At 41.8% G+C, this 23,362-nt stretch overlaps 1 protein-coding gene across 1 annotated transcript in view; it reads right to left on the bottom strand.

Annotated features, from left to right (window-relative positions):
• The window catches only part of GPM6A (glycoprotein M6A), a 248,062-nt gene extending 227,502 nt beyond the window's left edge, over positions 1-20,560 (bottom strand). The window contains exon 1 of the mRNA XM_019921618.3: positions 20,388-20,560. Coding sequence (XP_019777177.1) covers positions 20,388-20,391 — 4 coding nt within the window. The 5' untranslated portion in view covers positions 20,392-20,560. The remainder of the gene's footprint in view (positions 1-20,387) is intronic.
• Between the last annotated feature and the right edge of the window lie 2,802 nt (positions 20,561-23,362).

Raw genomic sequence — 23,362 nt, 5'->3', positions numbered from 1 at the left:
GAATGTGGAGTTTAATTTACCTAAAGTCTACATAACTGTTGGAAGAACCTAGACATTCCTGGTGAATGGAAATACACCATGTTCCTCCCCATATCTGAAAACAGCGATAAAGTAACCCTGTTTTAAATAGAAGCCCTACAGAAACAGCCTTGTGATTCAAAACCTACATTTATGCAACACAATATTCATATAAAAGGTTAAAGACAATCTCAATAATTCTCTCTTTCCCATACGAGCAGCGTTACAGTGAGATTATCAACAAGGGACTGGAAAGTAGAGTGTGTGAAACCAAACTGAGTATCTGCACGATGCACTGATATTAACACCGAAACAGAAGTCAGGATCTCTGGTCCTACTTAACAGGTGATCTTTGATAACCAAAGGGTGGGAAAATGTGACTCTGCTTTCTCTTCTACCTCCCTGAATTCCTAAACACTTCAGGTGCACACTTGGACAGTCCTCCACATACTGACTGTACGCTCCTCCCCTGCATGGCTCTCGGCTTCAAAAGCCATTAATCCAAGCCCTGTGACCACGTAAAAATAAATACGTACATGCTTTTTCAAGATACTACACAAAAGTTTAAGGAATAAAGCAGTTTTTGACGAGCTATCATTTACTATTGTCTTTGAGAGTATCTCTGTGCTTGTTTTCATCAAAATCGGTTTTAGGTAGAGGTGGCCCCGTATTCACCAAACCCAGTTTCCTTTCCTCCAGGGCACAAACTGAGACTAGAATTCCAGACTTCCTTGAACTTAAGTGGAGACCTTAAGCCTGCATCTGGCTAAGGTAATAGGGATAGAAGTGTATCTACCAATTCAGGGCTGAACAGAAAACCTCCCACTCATCTCCCTTGTTCTCTCTTCCCTCATTTACCATGTGAAAAATTCTGAGACTCTTACAGGAGGATGGCGTTACCAGAATAAAAGGGTGGGTCCCCTCCCCACTAGCCTCCACACCCACAGTCACTGAGCTGTGACTTAGGGAGAAATAAATCTTTATTTTGCAAGCCACTGAGATGCAGGTTTTGTTTTTTTGTTGTTGTTTTTTTAACAGCAATTAGTCTATCAAGAATAAGTGAATAATATAGAAATAAAAGACCCTAGTGTTCAATTCAGGTGCTCTCAATCTTGGCTGCATATTGGATTCAAGTACTGAGCTCTTGAAAAATACCAGTGTCGGGCTTCCCCGGTGGCGCAGTGGTTGAGAGTCCGCCTGCCGATGCAGGGGACACGGGTTCGTGCCCCGGTCCGGGAAGATCCCACATGCCGCGGAGCGGCTGGGCCTGTGAGCCATGGCCGCTGAGCCTGCGCGTCCGGAGCCTGTACTCCGCAACGGGAGAGGCCACAGCAGTGAGAGGCCCACGTACCGCAAACAAAACAAAAAAAACAAAGAACAACAGTGTCTGGGCTATAATCTGAATTAATTGAAACTGTATTTCTATGAGTGGGCCAAATACCACTAGTTTTAAAAAGCTCTCCAGTAATTCTGAAGCACACTAAAGGATGAGAACCACTGCTGACCAGAGCTAAATTTACACTGAATTATAATAAAGGTGGTATCTTAATATCTTAATTATACAATTATAATAAAGGTGGTATCTTAATAAAGGTGGTATAATAAAGGTGGTATCTTAATACAGTATTTTATCCATTTCATCATGGCTCATGTAAAGCCTAAAGCTATCAATTTAAGGCAAAATTTCTGCATACTACAAATCTGGAACTCTTACAGAAAAAACACCCAATAGATATTTTACAATATGCCAATAAATTTGTCCTCAAGTTCAGGCAAACATTAGCCTTCCCTTAATTAAATACTCATATGACAAGAAGCAAGTGTTTGAAGAAAAACTTAGTCTCCACCAAGAAACAGCTGACACAATAATGTAAAAACGAACTACAGTTTCATGAGGTATAAGTTTACAAACACCATAGACTACCTCGATTCTATTTCTTTTTTTTAACTTTGTTGAAGTATAGTTTATTTACAGTATATTAGTTTCAGGTATACAACACAGGGATTCAAGATTCCTATAGATTATACTCCATTTAAAGTTATTATAAAATATTGACTATGGGGCTTCCCTGGTGGCGCAGTGGCTGACAGTCTGCCTGCCAATGCAGGGGACACGGGTTCGAACCCTGGTCTGGGAAGATCCCACATGCCGCAGAGCAACTAGGCCCGTGAGCCACAACTACCCAGCCTGCGTGTCTGGAACGTGTGCTCCACAACAAGAGAGGCCGCGATAGTGAGAGGCCCACGCACCGCGATGAAGAGTGGCCCCCGCTTGCCGCAACTGGAGAAAGCCCTCGCACAGAAATGAAGACCCAACACAGCCAAAAATAAATTAATTAATTTAAAATATATATATATATTGACTATATTCCCTATGCTGTACAGTATATCCTTGTAGCTTATTTATTTTATATATAGTTGTACCTCTTACTCCCCTCCCCCTATCTTGCCCTCCCTGGCTTCCTTGCCCCACTGGTAACCACTAGTTTGTTCTCTGTATCTATGAGTCTGTTTCTGTTTTGTTACATACATTCCATTGTTTCAACTTTATGAACTTTATAATTTTAAGACAGCTTTTCACAATTAGATCATTATTTTCATGTATGGAGTGAGGTATTAGGTAATGTGTGAGGCGTTAAAATAACTTGTTTTGTATATGCAAACCACTGTCCCAACGCCATTTGCTGAATAATCCTACAAGGATTAGTAATCCTCCTCTTAACACACATCAAGGACACACAGAAATCTGAATCTGGTTTTGGTATCTTTATTGAGTCCCAATGAAGATACCACTTTATTGTGTTTACTCTGTTAAACCACAGTTATAATTATTATAGTTTAAGAAATAAATCTAGATATTTCAAAGGCCTAGTCCCCACCTCCTTCTTTTTCTTTTTCAGAATTTTGTGAACAATTTGTAGAACACCACTTTTCCATACAGAGTTTTAGAATCCCAAAAACTTATTTGGGAGTGTTACTGGAATTATTATATTGAGTATATAAACTAATTTGAAAGGGAATTGGAATATTTCTGATGATACTTCACAGACACTAACCAGATATATCTTGTCATGTTTCATATTTTCTTTTTGCCAGTAAAATCCCATATATTTGGGGGTATGTTTATTTATAGGATTCTTTTAGAATTTTTGCTACTGTTAATTGGATTTTTAATTAACCTTGCTTTGGTATTACTGACATATAGCAATACTCTTAATCATATGTGGTGACCTTATGCCAAGTGTCCTTGCTGGTATCTCTTATTATTTCTAGTTGTCTGTAGTATCTCTTCAATCTACTACGGAGACAAGTATATCATCCTGAGTAACGACAAATTTGCCTTTCTTTCCAATTGTTCCTCTTTAATTTATTTTTCTTTTCTGATTGCATTGGTTAGGACATCTAAGACAGTGCTGAATAGTAAAAGTGAGAGTAAGAATCCTTGTCCTGCTATTGACTGTACTGGGAATGCTTTTAATGTTTCACCATTAAATATAATGATACTTGTAGGTTTCTGTAGGATAGCCTAGATCTGCTTATTGACATTCTACTCTGTTCCTAATTTGCTTACAATTTTTACCATAAATTACTATTGAATTTTATTAAATATATATCTATTGATGAGATGATCATATGGCTTTTCCCCTTTAAACATAAAAAATTAACTTCCAGATCTTGAACCATCCTTCCATTCCAATACATGTTATTTGGACATAACTATTTTTAAGACACTTCTAGGTTAGATCTTTTAGTCTTTTATTTGATATTTTTATCTCTATTCTGAAAAATGATCTTTTGTATTCTTTCCTGTTTTTTCTACTCTCCCACTTATAATATTTTTTATCTCCAATGCTGCTAGAATAATCTTAATAAAATAAAAATCTAAGTATCTTATCCCTGTACGGAATACCCGGCAGTGGCTCCCCGTGCTTCCTAAATGCCAACAGTATGTCGACCAAGACCCCCCAGTCTGCCTCCTTTTTACCTCTTCAGTCCTCCCGATCAATGCAGACCACCCGCATCTCTGTACTCCCGTCAGCTGATGTGCTTCAAATTCACTGAACAACTTCATGCTTTCACCTCAATGCTTTATTCATACTACTCCCCTGGCTAGAATGCCTTTATCCTGATCCATGTGTCAGGAAAACCATCTTCAGGTTTTATGGCTCAGCCCCAGACTGTCTCTAGGAATTCATTACTGACATTTGGGGAGAAATTTTAACTATTCTCTTCTGTCCATACGCACCCTATAGAGTTCCACTGCAGCATCTGTTATAGCTTATAACTCCAACTGCTTTGCCACTGTATCAAGTATCACATTTTTTTCATCTTTGTACTGCCAATATCTAGCACTAAGTATGCTGTCTAGCAAATAACAAGTTTAAAATTGCTTGATGAATGGATTATACAGACAGACTGTACAAGTTCTGATTTTTAAGACCATTCCTAGACATCTTTTGAGCAACCTTGCTCTTAATTCTAGCCTATTCCTGATAATATCTTCTAACCATAAAAGCCACAGCTAATCAGTTTATTCCTAAGAAAACATATGACTACATTGTGCATTGGTTTTGAAAAATAAGCACTGATTTGATCGAAGTTTGCATTATACTCACAAATCTACAGTTTCCTGCATGATAGACTTAAAAAAAATTAAGACTAAAGATTTGGTAAGACAAACTAACTTTCATAGTTGTGTGTGTGTGTGTGCGCGCGCACGTGCACACACGTGCTCACGTGTGTTTATATGTATTGAGTATCATCTCTTCGTCTGACATGTTGTTATACTATTTTAATATATTCCATCATTTATTCTTCAACAACTCCAGGTAGTACACAGTGTTATTATCAGCATTATTGCTGTGCCTAGAGATAACAAAATAGAATCACTGAAGCTCAGGGAGTTTAGATCACCTTTCCAAAGGAGTGAGTCTAGGAACTGAAAACAGACTTTTCTAAATCAAAAAATGCAAACAAAGTGCCATGACTTTGCCAGGGAAGGTTGATTTGTTCAGATTCACCTGGAAATCAATGAATTGGAGAATACAAAATTCTTTTCAAGTTGATTTAAAAAGTAAAAGAACTTAACCTTTTTTTCCACCGTTAACCCATCTGGGAAAAGTCTAAACTTTGTAATTCTATGCCTCCAAAGAGGCATGCTACTATATCATAGTAGAATTTAATACCAAAAAATTAATTACTCCCCAAATCTACCTTTTCCCTAGAAAAATAAAAGAACTATAGCTCCTCTCAAGATAACACTGTCAAGTGCAACATGTCCTGAGTCTTCGTTGAAAATTAAACCTGAGTATTTGCTGTTACTGTAGCAAGTTCAATGAACTTCTTGTTATCGCCGGGTATGTTTATCTTTGTAACCCAAGCAATGGTACCCAACAACTTGGCAATTAATCATTTTAAAATTAAAAGATTAAGTCCACTGAAAGCCTAATTATGAAAACTAGAAAAAAAAAAAAGGAGGGCAAATAATTTCTAGCTTAGTTCACAAATAAACCTTTGAAAGGAATGCTTAATTAACTCTATGGTGTTGTTCTCCAAGAAAAGAACATATTCATTTTCCCTAGGAAATTAAACTTTTTGTCGTTAGATATTCGAAGACTAAAGAAACTTAATTGAGATTCTTAAAAGATAGTAAGTAGGACTTGTTACTATGACTCCAAAAACCAGCAGGCAGCTTAATCAGCCTCCACTGCAATCACTGGGAGGAAATGGCTATTTTAGTTCTTAGTTTTACTTCTAAAGATGCAGGGATCAAAACTGAAATTTGACCTAGAAGCTGTCATGGTTCTAAAGATGCCTGACAAAAGGTTTGGCAAGTGTTAATAAGAATAGGGAAACAACAACCAACAAAGCAGTCAGATTTCTCAAACTTTCAGGACAGTAAAGTGCAGCAAACCAGCCAAGAGCCTAACAGCCAAAGATTATACCCAATGTACCGTGATGGGCATGCTCATTGCTCTCACTTGTTGTCAATGATCAAAGACTAGATGTTTTCTCATACTAAACACCCAAAAAATAAACAGTGAGCTACAGCCACTGGGACAGAAGAAGAAAGCCAGTGACCGAGAAAACAGAAGGACTGGCTGGACTCGAGAGCAAACAGCTACTTGCACCTCGATTCTGCAGTCCGTGCAGGAACTGGAAGACCAGAGGCATGCCTGCTGGACCTATTGAGCAATCAGGGATAGAGAGACACTCCCTGTACACATCGGAATCTAGAGATTCACCTGCCTGTAGCAGCACATATTAATTTAAGAAACCTTCAGTGGAAAATGAAAAGACATCATTACAGATATCCAATTAGTGTTTTTTTTTTAATTCACCTATCCAGAATGCATTGTTTTAATTATACGGTGTTTTATTTTAATTACGTTGCTTTGGGTCAGTCCCTTACATAGAAGACGGTGCGGGGGAACTGAATGAGTCTTTCAACCCCAAGGATATAGCCTTCTTCAAATATTCATCATTTGGAACTTTAAAAGCCAAGCAAAAGCAAGAAACAGAAAAAAAACCAGAGTGGCAAAAAAGAAGGGAAACAGAAGGGAGCCCCAAAATTAGGGAGACCTACAAGTAAGAATGTGAAATCTAAAGTGTTAAGAAAAAGGGTCTTTCTTCTTTGCCCTTCATCTCAAATCATGCATATTAAATATAAAAAATAGGAAAAAGGAGAAAATATTGCATAATGCTAAATAATTGGGGATAAAAAAACTGTCGGTAATCTGTCATTATCAATACTTAACTATATCGCATTCTTTGATACCTAAAGTTTCAAATTTCTAATTTTTCAACTTAGCTTGAACAGTATAATTGTCCATTGTTATAATCTGTAATTAAATATGTAGAATTAAGTTATTTCATTTGTAATTAAGTGGATGGCTTTACATCTGAGTCAAATTTTATAAATTTCTGATTATATCACACAGTCAATAGGAAATTTGATCTTAAGAGCTTGTTTGAAGGTTCTATTTAGATAGCGAGTGAAGCCAATTGCATAACCTTAGTAAAATATACTCTTTCATCCGGAAAGTTTGTCATCTTGCACAGTTTCCAGGGAGGACCACGTAGGTAGCAGGAAGTAACAGAACATCCCTCTGGACAAGTAGATCAACACAGCAATCCTGAATCCCTGGGTTGACAGGAGTCATACCAGATCACCCTCTTATTTAGTAACTTGGGATCTGATATATACAGTTAATTGGCAACTGCCTGAACTGTGAATATTTTCAGTCTGTTTATGCTCATCCTTGATGGCTTCTTCCTCTCTTTCATCAGAACACAATTTCTTCTGGTTGGTATTTCAACAGACAAAAAGATAGTTTTTCTTTTCATTATCTCTCACATTTCCTTCCTTTCTGCTTCATCTGTAACAAAATCTGCTAATTTCTTTATCACTCCCTGGCTGAGATGCTACAACTGCATGATATGCACTAGAACCGTTTTCTCAGACCTTGCATGAAGGCTTCCTCCCATCTGTGCTGCAATAATCCAGGTTCCGGGACAAAAGATCAAGGGAGTTAAGAAGATTTGCAACAGAGTGGTCGGGGCTCTGGGCCATGCCTGAGAGAAGGGAAATAACGATGGGCTGGAGCAGAGGGAAAGCAAATGAGGCTGTCAGGGCTCTAGGAGGCCAGTGAGAAGGGTCAGAGTTGGAGAAACAGAGTGAGAGCACAAAGGTTGATGCTGTGACTAGCAGACCCTACTCTGCCCACCGCCGGGCACCATTCCCACGTGTTCTACCCAACAGGAAGCCCTCGGGGCACATAGAGTGCGATGGGAATCACACCCTCTGGTGTTGTGCAATGTTACTGATGCTCTAAGCATGACACTGGTTTTAATTTACATAGTCAGTAAATCCCACTTAAGGACAGAATCCAGGGGTGAGTTGGGAGAGCCAGGGTTGAGGGCGGTACGGGGATGGAAATGACTAGTCTTGAAAGGGATGCCCACGTGGGCCAACACGCTGGTAAGATCTGGGGGAACAGAGTAAGAGGACAAAAGAGCTGAGGGCGTAGTCTATACATGAACAGGACTGGCAGGAATAATGCATGCAGAGGCCAACTAGAAACTGAAGTACACAGATAGCCTGAACGGCAGAGGCAGACTTCTACCAGGGTGGCACCCCACGGCCCAGTCCAGAGGTCACGGAGCGTGGAAAGGTCAGGAGCCTTCATGCAAGGCAGCTGGAGGGGAAGCAGATTCAGGTGGGCCCCAGGGCACACTCACCCCACCTCCACGGCTTTGCACCTCTGCTCCTCCTGGGTTACGCCCACCTACTCCCACCCTACCTTTTGACAGATTCACAGAAAGTCCAGGTTCTCTTCAAGGTCCCTCCCTTATTCAGAAAACCTCCCTGATGACTGCAGCTTCCACTGGTCTCTTCCATTCTGGACCAACAGCTTTTTTTAGCAATTATTATTTAGTCTAGATCTCCATTATCTAATTTTATCAAATAGTTTTCTGTGTGTGGGTGAGTTTTTTATCTCCCAATTAATACATAAATCCTTTTGGAGCAGAAATTATAGTCTGCGTCCTTCACTGTCATTATGTGTAGAAGGGCAGGCATGTGGTTGATCCTTAAGAAATACTTGTTCAGGGCTTCCCTGGTGGCGCAGTGGTTGAGAATCCGCCTGCCAGTGCAGGGGACATGGGTTCGAGCCCTAGTCTGGGAAGATCCCACATGCCGCGGAGCAACTAAGCCCGTGCATCACAACTACTGAGCCTGCGCTCTAGAGCCCGTGAGCCACAGCTACTGAGCCCACGAGCCACAACTACTGAAGCCCACGCGCCCAGAGCCCACGCTCCGCAGCAAGAGAAGCCACCACAGTGAGAAGCCTGCGCATGGCAACGAGTGGCCCCCGTTGGCCACAACTAGAGAAAGCCCACACGCAGCAACAAAGACCCAATGCAGCCAAAAATAAATTAATTAAATAAATTTAAAAAAAAAAAAAGAAATACTTGTTCAGTCAAATCAATATTAAAATATACTTAAGGGACTTCCCTGGCGGTCCAGTAGATAAGCAGGGGGCACGGGTTCAATCGCTGGTCGGACAACTAAGACTCTGCATTCTGAGCAGCGGAGCCAAAGAAAAGAAAAGAAAATACATCGAAGAGTCTGCTTGTTTTGGGAGGAGTACTCTTTTCTAATTTAGTTTTTCACTTTCTTACATTTTTTCAGCTTTAATGAGGTATAACTGACAAACAAAATTGTATATATGTAAAGTACACAACATGATGACATGTGCATATGTTGTGAACAATGACCACAATTAAGTTCATTAACACATCCATCACCTCACATAGTTAGCTCTCTATTATGGTGAGAAGCTTCAGATCTACTCTCTAATAACTTCAAGTATATAATACACCGTATTATTTTACTATGGAAGTGTTGGTGGCCTTAGGTACAATGATTCTGCCACAACGATGACTTTAATATGATTCCATGAGATATATGAGCTATCACTGGTATTTTTAATTCTTTTTACCTCCTTTGAGAGTATCACTCTACCTCCCAGTTTATTTAAACAGGATGTATTTATCATGTTACGTAAAGGGACGTTTATTAAGGTAATTGCTGTGAAATGACTGAAACTAATAACACTAATTTTTCTAGTGATCACTACTTCATTTATACCTAAGGAACCAATTACTTACAAATGATGCACTTATATTAATAGTTGCTCTGGATTTTTCTTCTCTAGAGACTTGTCACCCTGAGTTTACTCTCTCATCTATAATTAAACAAAATTGTACTCTTCTTTGTAAATCTTCCTTTAGGAAGGAAAGAATGTGTAAAACAGTGACAATAATGGGTCTTTGTCACACATATATGTAGCACCTCATCATGAATTTTTGTCCTTGTTGTACTATCTAGTAGAAAAACTGACACAGGGCTGCAGAAAACTCCCTTCATACCCGATGTCTGTTACCTGCGCTTCAAATCTAGGCTGAAGTAGATAGCTGACTTATCTCAATAGAAAATGTCTACTGAAATAAATATTACTGCGTATTTAGCATTCAGCATTTTTTGAAAATGCAATTCCATTTCAGCATTTCCCTTTTACATAGTTTTTCTACTAAAAGAAAATATTACACCCAGATGGAATTAGCCAGCAGTGAATTATATTTTATCTTTATATTTTATACTTTATTTTATATTCTCATATGTCACCTCCTTCTTTATGCCCCAATATTTCTTTTTTAAATAGTGTCTGTTTGGGACTCATAGACTAGGACATAACCATGGTGCTACTTCTCACCAGCAGAGAACGTTGCTGATGGTTAAAAAACCAGTTCTAACACTTGCAAAATGATTCCTTTTTAATTATAACAACCTCACAGGACACTACTGTGTACTCACACACATAAAAATTAAACAAATCAAAGAAAATGCAGGAACAAGAACCGCCCCCCACCACACACACACACACACACACACACACACACACACACACACACACACACACACACACACACACACACACATAGCCACATACTTCAAAAGTTCAGGATCCTACCAGGATAAAGAATACAAACCTACATGTTAAAATAGATCAACCAGTTCTCTCACTTATTAATGATATATTAATAATGATATATAATGAATTCCATGTGAGCAATGTAGCCTAACGAAGCCTGAGGTAATTTCTGGAAATACGAAATCCTGGGCTTCCCTGGTGGCACAGTGGTTAAGAATGCACCTGCCAATGCAGGGGACACGGGTTCAAGCCCTGGTCCGGGAAGATTCCACATGCCGCGGAGCAACTAAGCCCGTGTGCCACAACTACTGAGCCCATGCATCTAGAGCCTGCGAGCCACAACTACAGAGCCTGCAAGCCACAACTACTGAAGCCCGCGCACCTAGAGCCCATGCTCCGCAACAAGAGAAGCCACCGCAAGGAGAAGCCCGCGCACCACAACGAAGAGTAGCCCCCGCTCACCGCAACTAAAGAAAGCCCGTGCGCAGCAATGAAGACCCAATGCAGCCAAAAATAAATAAAGTTTAAAAAAAATCCTCAAATGGCATCATTTTTATAGACAAAATATATATAATTTTTTACTTTAAAAACCCTGTTTAAGTAGTACCAAATAGTTCCTGTGATTAATCGCTCTGTACGACGTTGCCCAGGGATCCTGACATTCCAAGGCATCAGTGGTTTATGCCTCTCCCTGAGGTCACTCCCCTTTTCTTAAAATATGAAGGAATTCTTGCAGTTCTTTTCTACCTGATAAAAATCTTCTTTGACCCTGGATCCACCCAAATCCTTTCTTTCTCTCTCTCTCCTTCCTCTTCCCCCTTCTTCCTTCTGTCCTCTCTCTTCTTTTTAGTCCTTGAAATCTGCTCCATGAGAGCAGGTTTGTATCTTCACCCCTTTATTAAAAGTACTGTAACTTCAATGGGCTTTGCATCGATGGAAAAATCCGTCGATGCAAAAGGAATGTCATTCCTCTATTCTTCCTTCTGTTGGGCTAGATGAGGCAGGTTCCTGGTTTCTCAAAACACTGTCCTCCTTGGACTCTCCTGCAGTCGAACTAACTCTGTCTCGTCTGTTTTCAGAGGATTCTTCTAGGGCTGTTTGCCTTCATGTTTCCCATCTCATTGAGGCCTTTGGCCCGGTGCTGAAACCCTCCCAGGACCACAGCCCTAACCCTGTCATTCCACAGTTCTGCCTTCTTTCCTGTCTCCTGCCATGACTAATTCTAAATACAGTTTTCATCAGTAAGAGTCAAATGCTGTATTTCTGTAATTTCTACTAAGTTAGTGAGGTAAACAGTGTTAGACAAACAGCTTAAGGGTGAGAGTGTTTGCTGTGTTTATGCCAATTAACTGGAAGGTGCCGTCTTCAGAATCTGGACGTGACCTCAAATAATGGGGGAGAAAATACACATTCACAATTAAGCGTCACAGATGTAGAAGTAAGGCACTGAGAGTGCACAGAAAAGGCAGACTTTCATTAGATGCAGTGCTTACCAAATTCCAGCCATTTGTGCCCCATAGTCATGGTTTTTACCATACCAGATTCTCCTAGCAATGTGTAAAAATAGAATACTTTACTCAGCATTTATTACATTCAAAGTTTTTTCAAATACCCATCTTTTTTTCTAGAAGCATCCCTGTAAGATAAATATTGTTGGTTTTATCCCCACCAATTATAAATTGAAGCCCCGCCAATTATAAATTGAGTGACAAAAGTGCCCAAGTTCCGTGGCTAATTAGTGGATAAATTAGGATAAAAATTTCCTGAAATACTTATATTTTAACTACTTCTACAGACCAAAATTGCCTCCAGGTATATGGTTTGTCCCATATTTAAGTATCATCATTATTCTCCTTTACTTGGTATTTTAAAACACAATTTACATTTTTACTAAAATATATTTTAAATGAAACTTTAAATCTCTACCTTAAATAGAAAGTCAGTATTTCTTATTTAAAAAACAATGATTACCAAAGGCTCGAAGTCTAGGTCCTGCCCTCTCTTTATTAAAAAGGGGAACTCTCTGAAATATCATTGATACTCTTTAAGTATCGACCTTTTTTTGACTTGAGTACCATTTCACCTCTCAGTTTATTTAAACCTGGATGCCTGTATTATGTAAAGGGAGATCTGTTAAGGTAATTGCTGTGAAATGAATATAACCAGTAACACTAAACTAGGATTTCTTTTTGACTTAATCAAAAGAATTGAAAGAATATTGAGAAGAGCATAACTTTATCACTGTAACATTCAACTTTATTTAATGCCATGTCCTTGAACCACCGAAAATGGGAAGGTGGTATAACATAGAGCCTCTGGAGCCAGAGGGCCTCAGTGCAGAATCCCTCTTGACTGTTTACTAGTTAGGTTACCTTGAGCAAATTATTTAAACCTCTCTGTGTAAAAATGAAGATGATGATAATAACACACATCATAGGATTGTTTGGAAGGTTAAACTACTAAGTACTTATAAAGCATTGTAAATAGTGCATGGCACATATTAAATAGTGTAGAAGTATTTGTGAAGTATATAAAATAAAAATACCGCGGACGTCCCTGGTGGCGCAGTGGTTCAGACTCTGCGCTTCCAGTGCGGGGGGCCCAGGTTCGATCCCTGCTCAGGGAAGTAGATCCCACATGCATGCCGCAATTAAGAGTTTGCATGCCACAACTAAGGAGCCCGCCTGCCGCAACTAAGACCCGGCACAACCAAAGAAATAAATAAATATTAAAAAATAAAAAGAAGCATTATCATAACTCATTTGTCGAACATTTAAAAAAGAATACTTTGCATTTCACTAGCATATATCCCACGCTTTGGAAAACACTAAGCTGGGCAGATAGTGGACATTTTTCATGCAGGAAATATATTTAAGCTGAGAATAGTTTTGCATTTCCACTGGGAAATAAAGGACGTGCCACAGAGTAATAAAAACGAGCATGATCAAATAGTTGGAGGTAAGAAGAGGCTGAGGGTGAGTAGATGAAATTCATTTGTAGTTTCTTTCGGTTAAGGGATAAAATGCATGAGCGCTAAGAGCAGGAAATGAAGTTGGGGAGGACAGCGACGCGATTAAGAGCTGTGCTTGAGTGGGGTGTCTTGATCATCACATGGGGGTGACTAGGAGGAGACCAAAGCGGGGAAGTAACTGGCACTGAAAAGACCACTAAGGTCCAGGCTGGAGCGGGTGAGGGGCTGGCGGAAAGCAACTGCAATGACACAGGACAAGAGAGTGTGGACGGCCAGAGGGCTAATGACGTTTGCTCAACAAGGCCAGGTCTATTCGAGTCATCAAGAAAAAGAAAGAGGAGGAAGAGGGCAAAGGAAGAGAAGACGGAACCAGTCAGATCCTGGCAGGAGGAACTCCGTTTTGCAGGCGTTGAGGCTGAAGCACTAGAGGGACGGCTGGGGGGAGACAGCCGACACTGGAGCCCAGGGACACGGCTTCGGGAGTTATGAGCACATAAGTTACACTTGGAACCATGAGACGGGAAATCATTAGTAATTTTCAGAGGGAGAGTTTCAGTAAACTCTGGAGAGCATCACCCCATCCTAAGGCTAAGAAGTGACTGGTAAGGAAGGAAAGGGCAACTAGACAGAGGCTTCATCAGGTTAAGTCTCGACAGGACACAAGTGATGAGTAGCAGCTGTCACGGCGCTCAGCCAGCTTGATGGGGGACAGCGGCTTTCTGGAAGAGCCAATTCCCGAAGCGTGTCCGAGGCTTCATCCTCAACACTGGCTGAACCACGTTAGAACTGAAGGCCCACCGGTCAAGCCCAAACCTTCTGAATTTGAATCCTGGCAGTGGGACCCAGCAATTAGTACTGAACGTATTCTCTAAGTTATTCTATGTAGACAATAAACGTGGAGGTTCTAGAAAAAGAAGTCTTACAGAAACGGCAAGAGATATTTATTGTGCTATCATTATACAGTTTGGGTAGATCTCGTACCTTGTAGAGGAGGTAGTGAGTGACTATTCTGACAGGTCATCTTAACAAACTAAAGAAGAATTTAACTCCATGCCATAGTGCCTTCTGAACTCCTCAGGCATTATTCCGGTTCCACTGGTTATATAGGTCAGGCCTTTATTTCTCGTTGAGATGTGGGCTTTGTGTGTCTGCCACATCATGACTACTGTGCACGAAGTACGTGGCTTCATATTATCCACCCTCATTTCCTCACCTCTTGTCAAACAGTTGAAAATAGAATGACCTCAAATCAGTCAGGTTGAAACAGAATCTAATTCTTTTTTAAGGCCTCTAAGTTTCTAGGTTGAAACTAATTCCGTCCCTGACTTTAAACCCATCTCATTTACCCTAATTTTTCTTTGTTTTTCGACTGTCTAGGAGAAAGACCTATATTTTTTGTATCATAAATGACAGCTCTGACTCTTTCCCATTAAAAATAATAAAATGAGATTTACATTTCAAGATTTAATAAACAATCTTACATGTTTAATTTAGAAACATATCTTTCAAAAAGTAAGTACAGTTAAGACTACACTTACTTTTAGTTGCACCATACCAATTCCAATTACGTATTTTGTACAGTTAACACGTTTTTGAAAAATAAAGCAAGCTTCTGAACAGTTAGTTCACTACAAAACATTTAGTTTATTGTGACAAGAGGATATTGAATAAAGGATTTATGCTAATTGACCTACCTTCCAATTTATAACATAAACTCAAATTTAAGTAAAAGAAACAGTAATTTACAATAGCCTTAGAAACTTCAAATTTAAATGAAAATAAGAAATATTAGTTGATCGTATTTGAAATTATTCTGAGTAGAGCTTATCCCGGCATTTTACTAACACATTTCCACCCAGGCATGAATTTCCACTCAAATGTTTCACTGTGAAACTTTAGTGTGACTATCTGGACTTCTTCATAGTTCTAACTAAAGTTTCAATGCTTTACCATATGTGTTTCAGAGAACTTGTATCAGATTTTCAGTTGCAAACCTGAGGATGTCTCTACTGTGAAACACACTTACATCTCTTCTAGGAACGAGATCAAGCAGCTGCCTACCTCAGTTCCTTCCCTCCTTCTCTCCTGGAATCAGGAGGAAGGGGGTCTAATGCCCCTCCTCTTGAACTTGACTGTCCTGAATGATTTTTGTGACCATGAGAATACAGCTGAAGTGATGTATGGGGACCTAAGATGTTCTAGGTTATAAGAGGCCTTGCAGCGTCTGCCGGATTTTTTCTTGGAACACTTTTCTAGGGCTGTTCCCTCTTGGAACCCAGTCACCATGTTGTGAAAAGTCCAAGCCACTTGGAGGCAACCCCACCTGAAGTCCCAGCCAACAGCCAGCATGCTGTCAGCTACAGGTGGGAGCTACGTTAGACGACCAGCCCAATCACGTCTTCAGATGCCTGAACCCCCAGCAGGTACACAACTGCAAGGCAGGAGACCTCAAATGAGAACCGCTCAGCAGTCAGTCCACAGAGCCATGAGAGATAATACCAAACTGTTGTTTTAATTAACTAGTTATGGAGACAGTTATTATGCAGTGAAGATAACCAGAACATTAATCTTTCTCTGCTCAGGTTCGGACTATCAGACGTTTATAATTTTCTAGGGAACATAACGTACTAGAGGCCAATTGACCCTTAAAAAGTTTTGCCCAGTAGTCCAGCATCTTTAACATGTTCTTGATTTGTTTAATGGAAAGAGCTCGCGCTTATCTTTTTCCATGTTTTTTCCTCTAAGTCTTACTGAATCAAGATCTGAGCTACATAAACGTACAGAATCATGCCCAACCTCTCATCAAACAGAAGAGGAAACGGGATCCCCAGGATTTGCATAATCACCCAAAGACCATCATTTGCTTCTCCTACTTCATATCCTGGCTCTCTGTCCCTTGTTGCCAACTGCCTCTAGGGGTCATATTTTCCTGAAAAAACGAAGTTGAGTTCAAGACAATACCACGTCTCATTATTCTTGGCCTAAGTTTGCAAATAATTTTACAGATCCTTAACTAAGTCCATTTTGACTGAAATTGAATGACAGCAAAATATTTCTGTCTGATGTTCTCCTCTTGTCAAAATTTCCCGACTCCTAGATCTAACACGGAATGTTAAAGATGTCACATTTCACTGTTCTAATTTTAGGGCATTGATACACATTATGTAGTTGATGTTTCTCTTCCAGCGAACAGTGTTTATCCTCCTTCCCCTTCCCTCGACCCACCTCCCTATACTCCTGCCTCCGAACAGATAATTCATATATTATATGGATTTACCTCTCACCAAAACAAAGATTGGTGACCTTCTAACTTTTATTTTCCTTCTTGCTCTTGCCCTCTGATTAATTTCTCACTGTATGTTTCCAATCTACTAACATTCGTCTTTAGATGTCTAGCCATCATTTTTGAACTAACACTTCAAAAATGAAATTAATCTTCTGTCCAAAGCATCCAGAAAAGAAACCATCTGTTTTATCCTTTAAATAATCTATCAAGGGACCTACTATATCCCCAATCCTCAAGGTTTCAAATCTCCAGAAAATACCTCTTATTCGTTCTCTTCTTTATTAATTTCCTAATTTTATAGACTTTTCATTAGAAATATCATTCATCTATCTTTTTTCCCCTCCATTTCCACTATCGCCACTCTTCCACTAGGACTGAACTAGACATGTACCATGTCATTTCAGGATTACTGTGACAACTGGTTCTGTCCTCTCCAATTTATCCTGTGTCTTAAACAACATTGCTCAATTTATCTTCCTTAAACACCAAGTTCATTACAATTCTTCTTTGCTCAAGAACATTCCATGATTCTCTATTTCCTCTTACATAAATTCTAAATTCCTCTGGTTGCTTTTGAAGGCTCTCCAAAATCAAGTCCCATCTGGTCAACCCAGGTCCATGTCTTACTGCTCCGCTCCCCCAAATTCCTTCCTGCTTTGGGTTAGGGGCCCATTATTCTACCTAGAACACCTCTTCCCGAATCCTTCACATCCATCCAAATATCACCAGGTTCAATACCACTCCCTCCATGAAACTTTCCATGATAATATCTAAATAATGAACTAAATAATGTCCAACATCACCTTTTAGATAAAACAAAGAACTACGTAAGTGACGTGGTTAGAGGAGAAATATAAAATATCCCCCCACCCATCTCACACTGGAGCCTGGAATTACATAATTAGAGACCATGTGGGTTAAAGTTAACCTTGCAGCTAAAATATAAATATTCTTAGCAAGGAGTCAGTCCTGCATTTTTTCAGTATGAAATGCTTCATCACATCCTTTCTCGAGAGCAAAATTTAGGTGCAGAGGGAAAGCCTGTTGCATACCTAGATTAGCTGAAGGCATCACTGAGGAAAGAAAATACATGAAAGGAAGGAAGCAAGGGATCCCAAAATCTCAATTTGCCTACTTCGCAAATAACTTCTTTTTTTTGAGGATTAGCCTTGTGCATTATAAATAACTATCAATTATTCAGAATATTTGATTAACCAATTACTCTCATTCTTCCACGATGCTAGAGTATGGATTTCTTCTTCTGAGTCAAGCAAGAATTGATTGCTATATTCACTCCCATAGCACCATCTTCCTTTTTTTCAAATGATAAATTTCAGTTGTCATGACACCAGAAAAAGATGGATTCAGCTTGCTGGCATAGTCAGGCATTCTGCTACACTGCTTTCCCCTTTATCCTAGCAATTTGGACTCCAATGCTAAACCCTCACCCCCCTACTACCTCTAAATAAAAGAAGTTCTAAGTAATGTGTTTTTCACAAGTGAATGAAAAGAAGAAGAGAGAGAGGACCTTAAGTGACCAAGTGTTTTCTCTCTAGTTTCTGGACAGATTTCCTTCCTTCTTTCTCTCATCGGCCCCCCTCGGCTCCTTCCTTGGCTTTCCTATTTGTGGACCGCGTGTCTGGGTCACTGTCCTGAGTGCTGGCCTCATGCTCTCACCCTAGAGCCACCCACTTGTTCCTTTCTCTACTTCCCTGACCTCTGGGTTCTCACCTGCTTCCTCTACCCACTCTCTCCTACTAGCCATCTGACCCCTACACGAGTTTTTAGTGACCTTGATTACAGTAGGAAAAGGTAGTCCACTCCCGGCAGAAAAAGGAAGAGACAAATTTTAGGTATCTGTCCGTTTACAGGTAGGACAGAGAAGTCTCCAAGCTCAGGATTAGCAGAAGAGCTCAGGTGCTGACTCCACCCCCTGTCCGGAGAACACTCTCCTGTAACCTGGGATCGTGTGTAATTTACCCGAGGACATTGAGGTAAAAGCCAAGACCAACTGTTTTCATTATAGTTTGGAAATGCAACCTAGAGAAATAATTAACTGCAAAATTATGTGTACTTTACCCCTTGATAGATAGTCCACTCAAGCTTACGGTTACAAGGCAAAAATGTCATTCTTTCTAGAGATTTTATGTTGGATCCAAATAGCATCTTAAAAGTTTTTAGTAAAATGAATGGGTTATGTAAGTCAATTACTTTGGTTTTCCATTTATGAGAGCTTTTTCCCTCTATGTGCTAGTCTAACAGGAGTTTATATGCCCCTGTATTTAGAAAGAAAGGCAAGAAAGAAGGGAGAGAGGGAGGGAGGGAGGGAGAGGGAGGAAGGAAGGAAGGAAGGAAGGAAGAGCCTGAAACTCATTCTGCCATACTTGGGAAAATGTTTTATCTTTCCTTTTTAACTTGAAAATATTCCTTCCGTTTCAGAAAACTTTTAAAGACAGTTCTTCCTGCAGATCATCTGCAACACTATTTTATTCAAAGGCCCTAAAAATGGGTCCTTCTAAAACTTCTCCAGAATCACGCAAGAGACTATACATGTCTTGACCACAATTAACATTCACAGGCAAAAATGTCCTCGGCTCTCTCTTTTTTCCTTTCTTCCAAGTTGGCCAGCGTCTATGAACTGCACCGATTAGCAGTCAAAGCGTCCCCTAACCCTCGAGCCTGTGGGAACTTAGGAATTTCCACCCGAGCACGTCAATCCCAAAGGCCTCCTGTACCCTGGAAGAAATCCCTGACAACAAAGGACAAGCGAGAGGCCGGGGGAGGGGCGTAACGCGCTGGGACGCGAAGAAACGAGAACGCTGGCGTCGACTAGCCAGCCGGGCTGCCGGGGGGTCGCTGATCCGTAACCGTGAGCGGCGGCACGGCCGGGCTCTCTCCGGCCTCCGAGACGGGCCGCGCCGCCTCTGCAGGGCGCGTGACGCCTGCTCTCCGGACCCCGCGCCCTGCTCGGCTCCCAAGCCTTCTCGTGGGACGCCGCCTCCTCGGGCTCCGCTCGGTCCGACGGGTTCACACCCGGTCCCCCTCCGCCCACCCACATTCCCCGGGCCATTGCAGCCGCAGCAGCTCAGCTCTGAAGCGGGCGGACCCCGTCTAGAAACTTGAGCGGAGCGGCGCGCGCCCCAGCGCCCGGGGACCCGGGCCGGGACGGACAGCCCGCGTCCCTCGCCACCGGCCCAGCTCTGCTGGAGGCAGGTTGGCCTTCAGCCTCCACGTCAAGCCTTTTGTGCCGCGGTGGCGGCCCGCTGAGGCGCGGGCTGGAAAGGGTCCCCAACTCGCCTCGTCCCAGCGCCTTCCCGCACGCAAACCTGGGCGAATGGAAAGTGCACGACGTCGCCACTCCTCGAGCCCCGTCTCAACTTGCTCGCCGAACCGCACACTGAAACGTGGCACACGTGGGGACAGCCACCCCGCCCCCCGACTCTCCTTATCCGACCCCGGGCCGCTCACGCGCGGCGACCCCCGGGCCGCGCCCCTCCCCCGGCGCCCGGGAAAAGTCCACAGACGGACGGGGGAGGCGAGGAGGGACGCAGTCCGGGGCCGACCGACACCCACTTTCTTCCCGCCACACCCGCCCCCGAGGCCGAGCCTCACTCACCCATGGCGCCGCGTCCGCCTTCGCTGCGGCCCCTCCGGAGCGCAAGCGGCCGGCGCAGCCCGGGGCCAAGGGCTCCGCGCGCCTCCCCTGCTCCGCGCGCCGCGGCGAGTGACGGCCTCGCCCCTCCCAGCCTCGCCGGCTCCCGGGGCTCCCGGCTCCGCGGCTGCCGCGCAGACCCCTCCCTCTTCCCACCTGCGCCGCGGGTGACTGGCTGTGGCCTCGCGGTTCCCGCCGCGCCCCCCTCCACCGGCCCCCTCCCCTCCCCTCCCCTGCCTGCTCAGGCCCGGGCGAGCCACGTGCAAACGCCCTTCCCCGCCCCCCATACGTTAAACACACATTACACACCCGCACCGTCTCAGCGCCCCACGGACAACCGGGTAGACGAGATAATCATCCCCAATGTGGAGACCAGGAAAGATTCTTCCAGAAGAGTTTGATGGGATGATTTCTACATTCCCTAAAATCTTCTCTTGTTTTCAGTATTCCAGTTTTTCCCTTAACAACAACATTAAGGCAATAGGAAGAGAAAGTTCTCCCTTGAATTTGTCTCTCTTCTTTCTTCTCTGTTGAATAAATTTGTTTCTGTAACCTGGTAAAGCTATAAAGTCCTAGAAGACACACACACACACACACACACACACACATCATCATCATCATCACCATCATCATCATCATCAACATCATATGCAGAAGTCACCTGGAAAATAAATGACTCAGTGCAAGAAGCAGTAGGTAGTGCTGAAAAAGCGCTGGGCTTGCCAGGTGGGAGGAATCGGTTGTGATTCTGGCTCTACTACTAACATACCGGGACTCAGTTTCTTAATTTGTAACATGAAAGATCTGGAAAAAGTGATCTCTAAGGTCCCTTCAAGCTAAAAAAAAAAAAAAAAAATTATATAATTCCTTGGGCTATTGGCCTAGTTCTTTCAGGATTCATAGTGGAGAAGTTATTTCAGTAAGTCAGTCCCCAAAGTATCGCAAGCTCCTTTTTCGTACAGGACACACCCTAAAGTATACAGATCTATGCCATGACCAAGCAGAAGAATGAAGTGAAGTGCATGGTTACCAACCTTGAGGAACACTGCTAAATAATGGAGAAGACACGGTACGAAAAATAATTCAGAGCACGTTTGGCAGAAAAACATGAAGAAATGCTGAGCATATCATTAAAACGGCACAGAAACGTTTGCACAGCTATTTCTCACGTAATGGAGGAGGCACACTCCTGGAAGGATGCCGTGAATGCCTTTCAGTTAAACGGAAATAGAAAGTTATTCTTGTGGGTGGGGAAGGGAAGTAGTCGATAAAAGTTAAAAGGGTTCAACGTACCATTGAGAAAGGCATCACCGTTCTGGAAACTGACGAACGTGAGCCGTGATTGCAGCAAAGCGTAATACTTACACCTGGGTCCAAGAAAGATAAATGATGAATGTTTGGAGATTAATTCATAAGCACAGCTTTTGGATCGCCACAGACAACTTACTTCTTATTTCCTGAGGCTCTATTTCAAGATATTATAATTCTAAAATTAGAACTATTCTTTTTGCAGTGGAATTATACCATGATTCTGAAATACAAAGTAATAATTATAAATTAAGTGTGGTTTATTGTGTCAGGCACTGTTCTAAAGGCTTTATGTTAACGCATATAGTTTTCACAACAAACTTATAAGGGAGATACAGTTATTCCCACTTTACTGATAAGGAAACTGAGCCACAAAGAAATAAATCACTTACCCAAATTCATACAGATCATAAACAGAAATGTGAGATTCAAACCCAAGCAGAAATGCTCCAGAGTCCACGAGCTTAATCAGTTCACCACACTCTCTCTCAATAGTTATGTGGATAGCCACATGCTCGAGAAAGATGGTGGTATCATCTTCCAATATTAAGAATAATTCATAAATATTTTAGATACTCCCAGTAGGAATTCTGAAATACAATAGAGATAGGTCTCATTATATACTGCTATGTAATAATCAAGATCTTGATGCTGTCTCTCTTTTGGCTGATTATAAATTAATGTGTCGAAATTTAAGGTTTAAGTAATCTCCCTTACAGTGACCATACAAATGGGCATCGATATTCTGGATCTCAGATACAAAGAAGCCATTGTTTCACCTGAGCTTTAATAAATTACATAATTTTATATGGGAATTCAATTAACTCATTGCCTCAATATATTCTATTCATAACGCCAATTCTCCAGTATGTCTGTTTTCTCATTCCTCTCACCTAATTGTCCATCAGTCCCTACGATTGATTCTGCCTCCAAACCATCTCCCCACTCGTCCTTCTTCTCCAACCCCACTGCCTGGGCCACCTCTTCACAAGTCCTGTGCGGATGAGACTAGCACTTCTTTTTTAGAATATGGAGGTTCTAATCCACCACCGAACTCAAAATTGAGGATTTAGCTAAATCCTGAGATGGGTGGAGGCGTTTCATTCCACATTCTATTGCAAACTTCAGGGGTTTGACCTAGGCACAGAGTGACTGGAGTTTGCGTGAGCCTTTTCTGGCTCTGTCAGATGTCATTCCAACATCGCCACAGTTTTGATTCATCTTGGGAGAATGTAGAATGAAAAGGAAGGAACACCATCAGTGGGAGATCGGAACACACAGACGTTAATTAGTGTGGGCCACAGGAGTCCATGAATAGGAGTGCAAGAGTAGCATCTCAGTCTAGGGAAAGAACCCAGAGGAAGTCCTGCGAGGGGAGTGTCGGGAAGAAAGAGTAGTGTCACCTGGATTAGATTTCACAGACAGAGCCAATAAGATGAGGGCTGAGAAGTTCCCTCTGGATGTAGCAGTTATCAAGTCACTGGTGAAACAAGAGTGCCGGTTCAATACGTCAAGGGTTCCTGGGTGAAATCTGAAACTGGCCCCCGTACATGGGGGACAAAGAGAGACCAAAAAGAAGAGGCAGCCACTCCAGGTTGGGAGGTAGCAGGTGTAATAAGGGAGTGGATTGA

This window comes from Tursiops truncatus, chromosome 21 (assembly GCF_011762595.2).
Source record: "Tursiops truncatus isolate mTurTru1 chromosome 21, mTurTru1.mat.Y, whole genome shotgun sequence".
NCBI lineage: Eukaryota > Metazoa > Chordata > Mammalia > Artiodactyla > Delphinidae > Tursiops > Tursiops truncatus.
The sequence above is the reverse complement of the archived record's forward strand: the minus strand, read 5'-3'. Positions and strand labels throughout refer to the sequence as shown.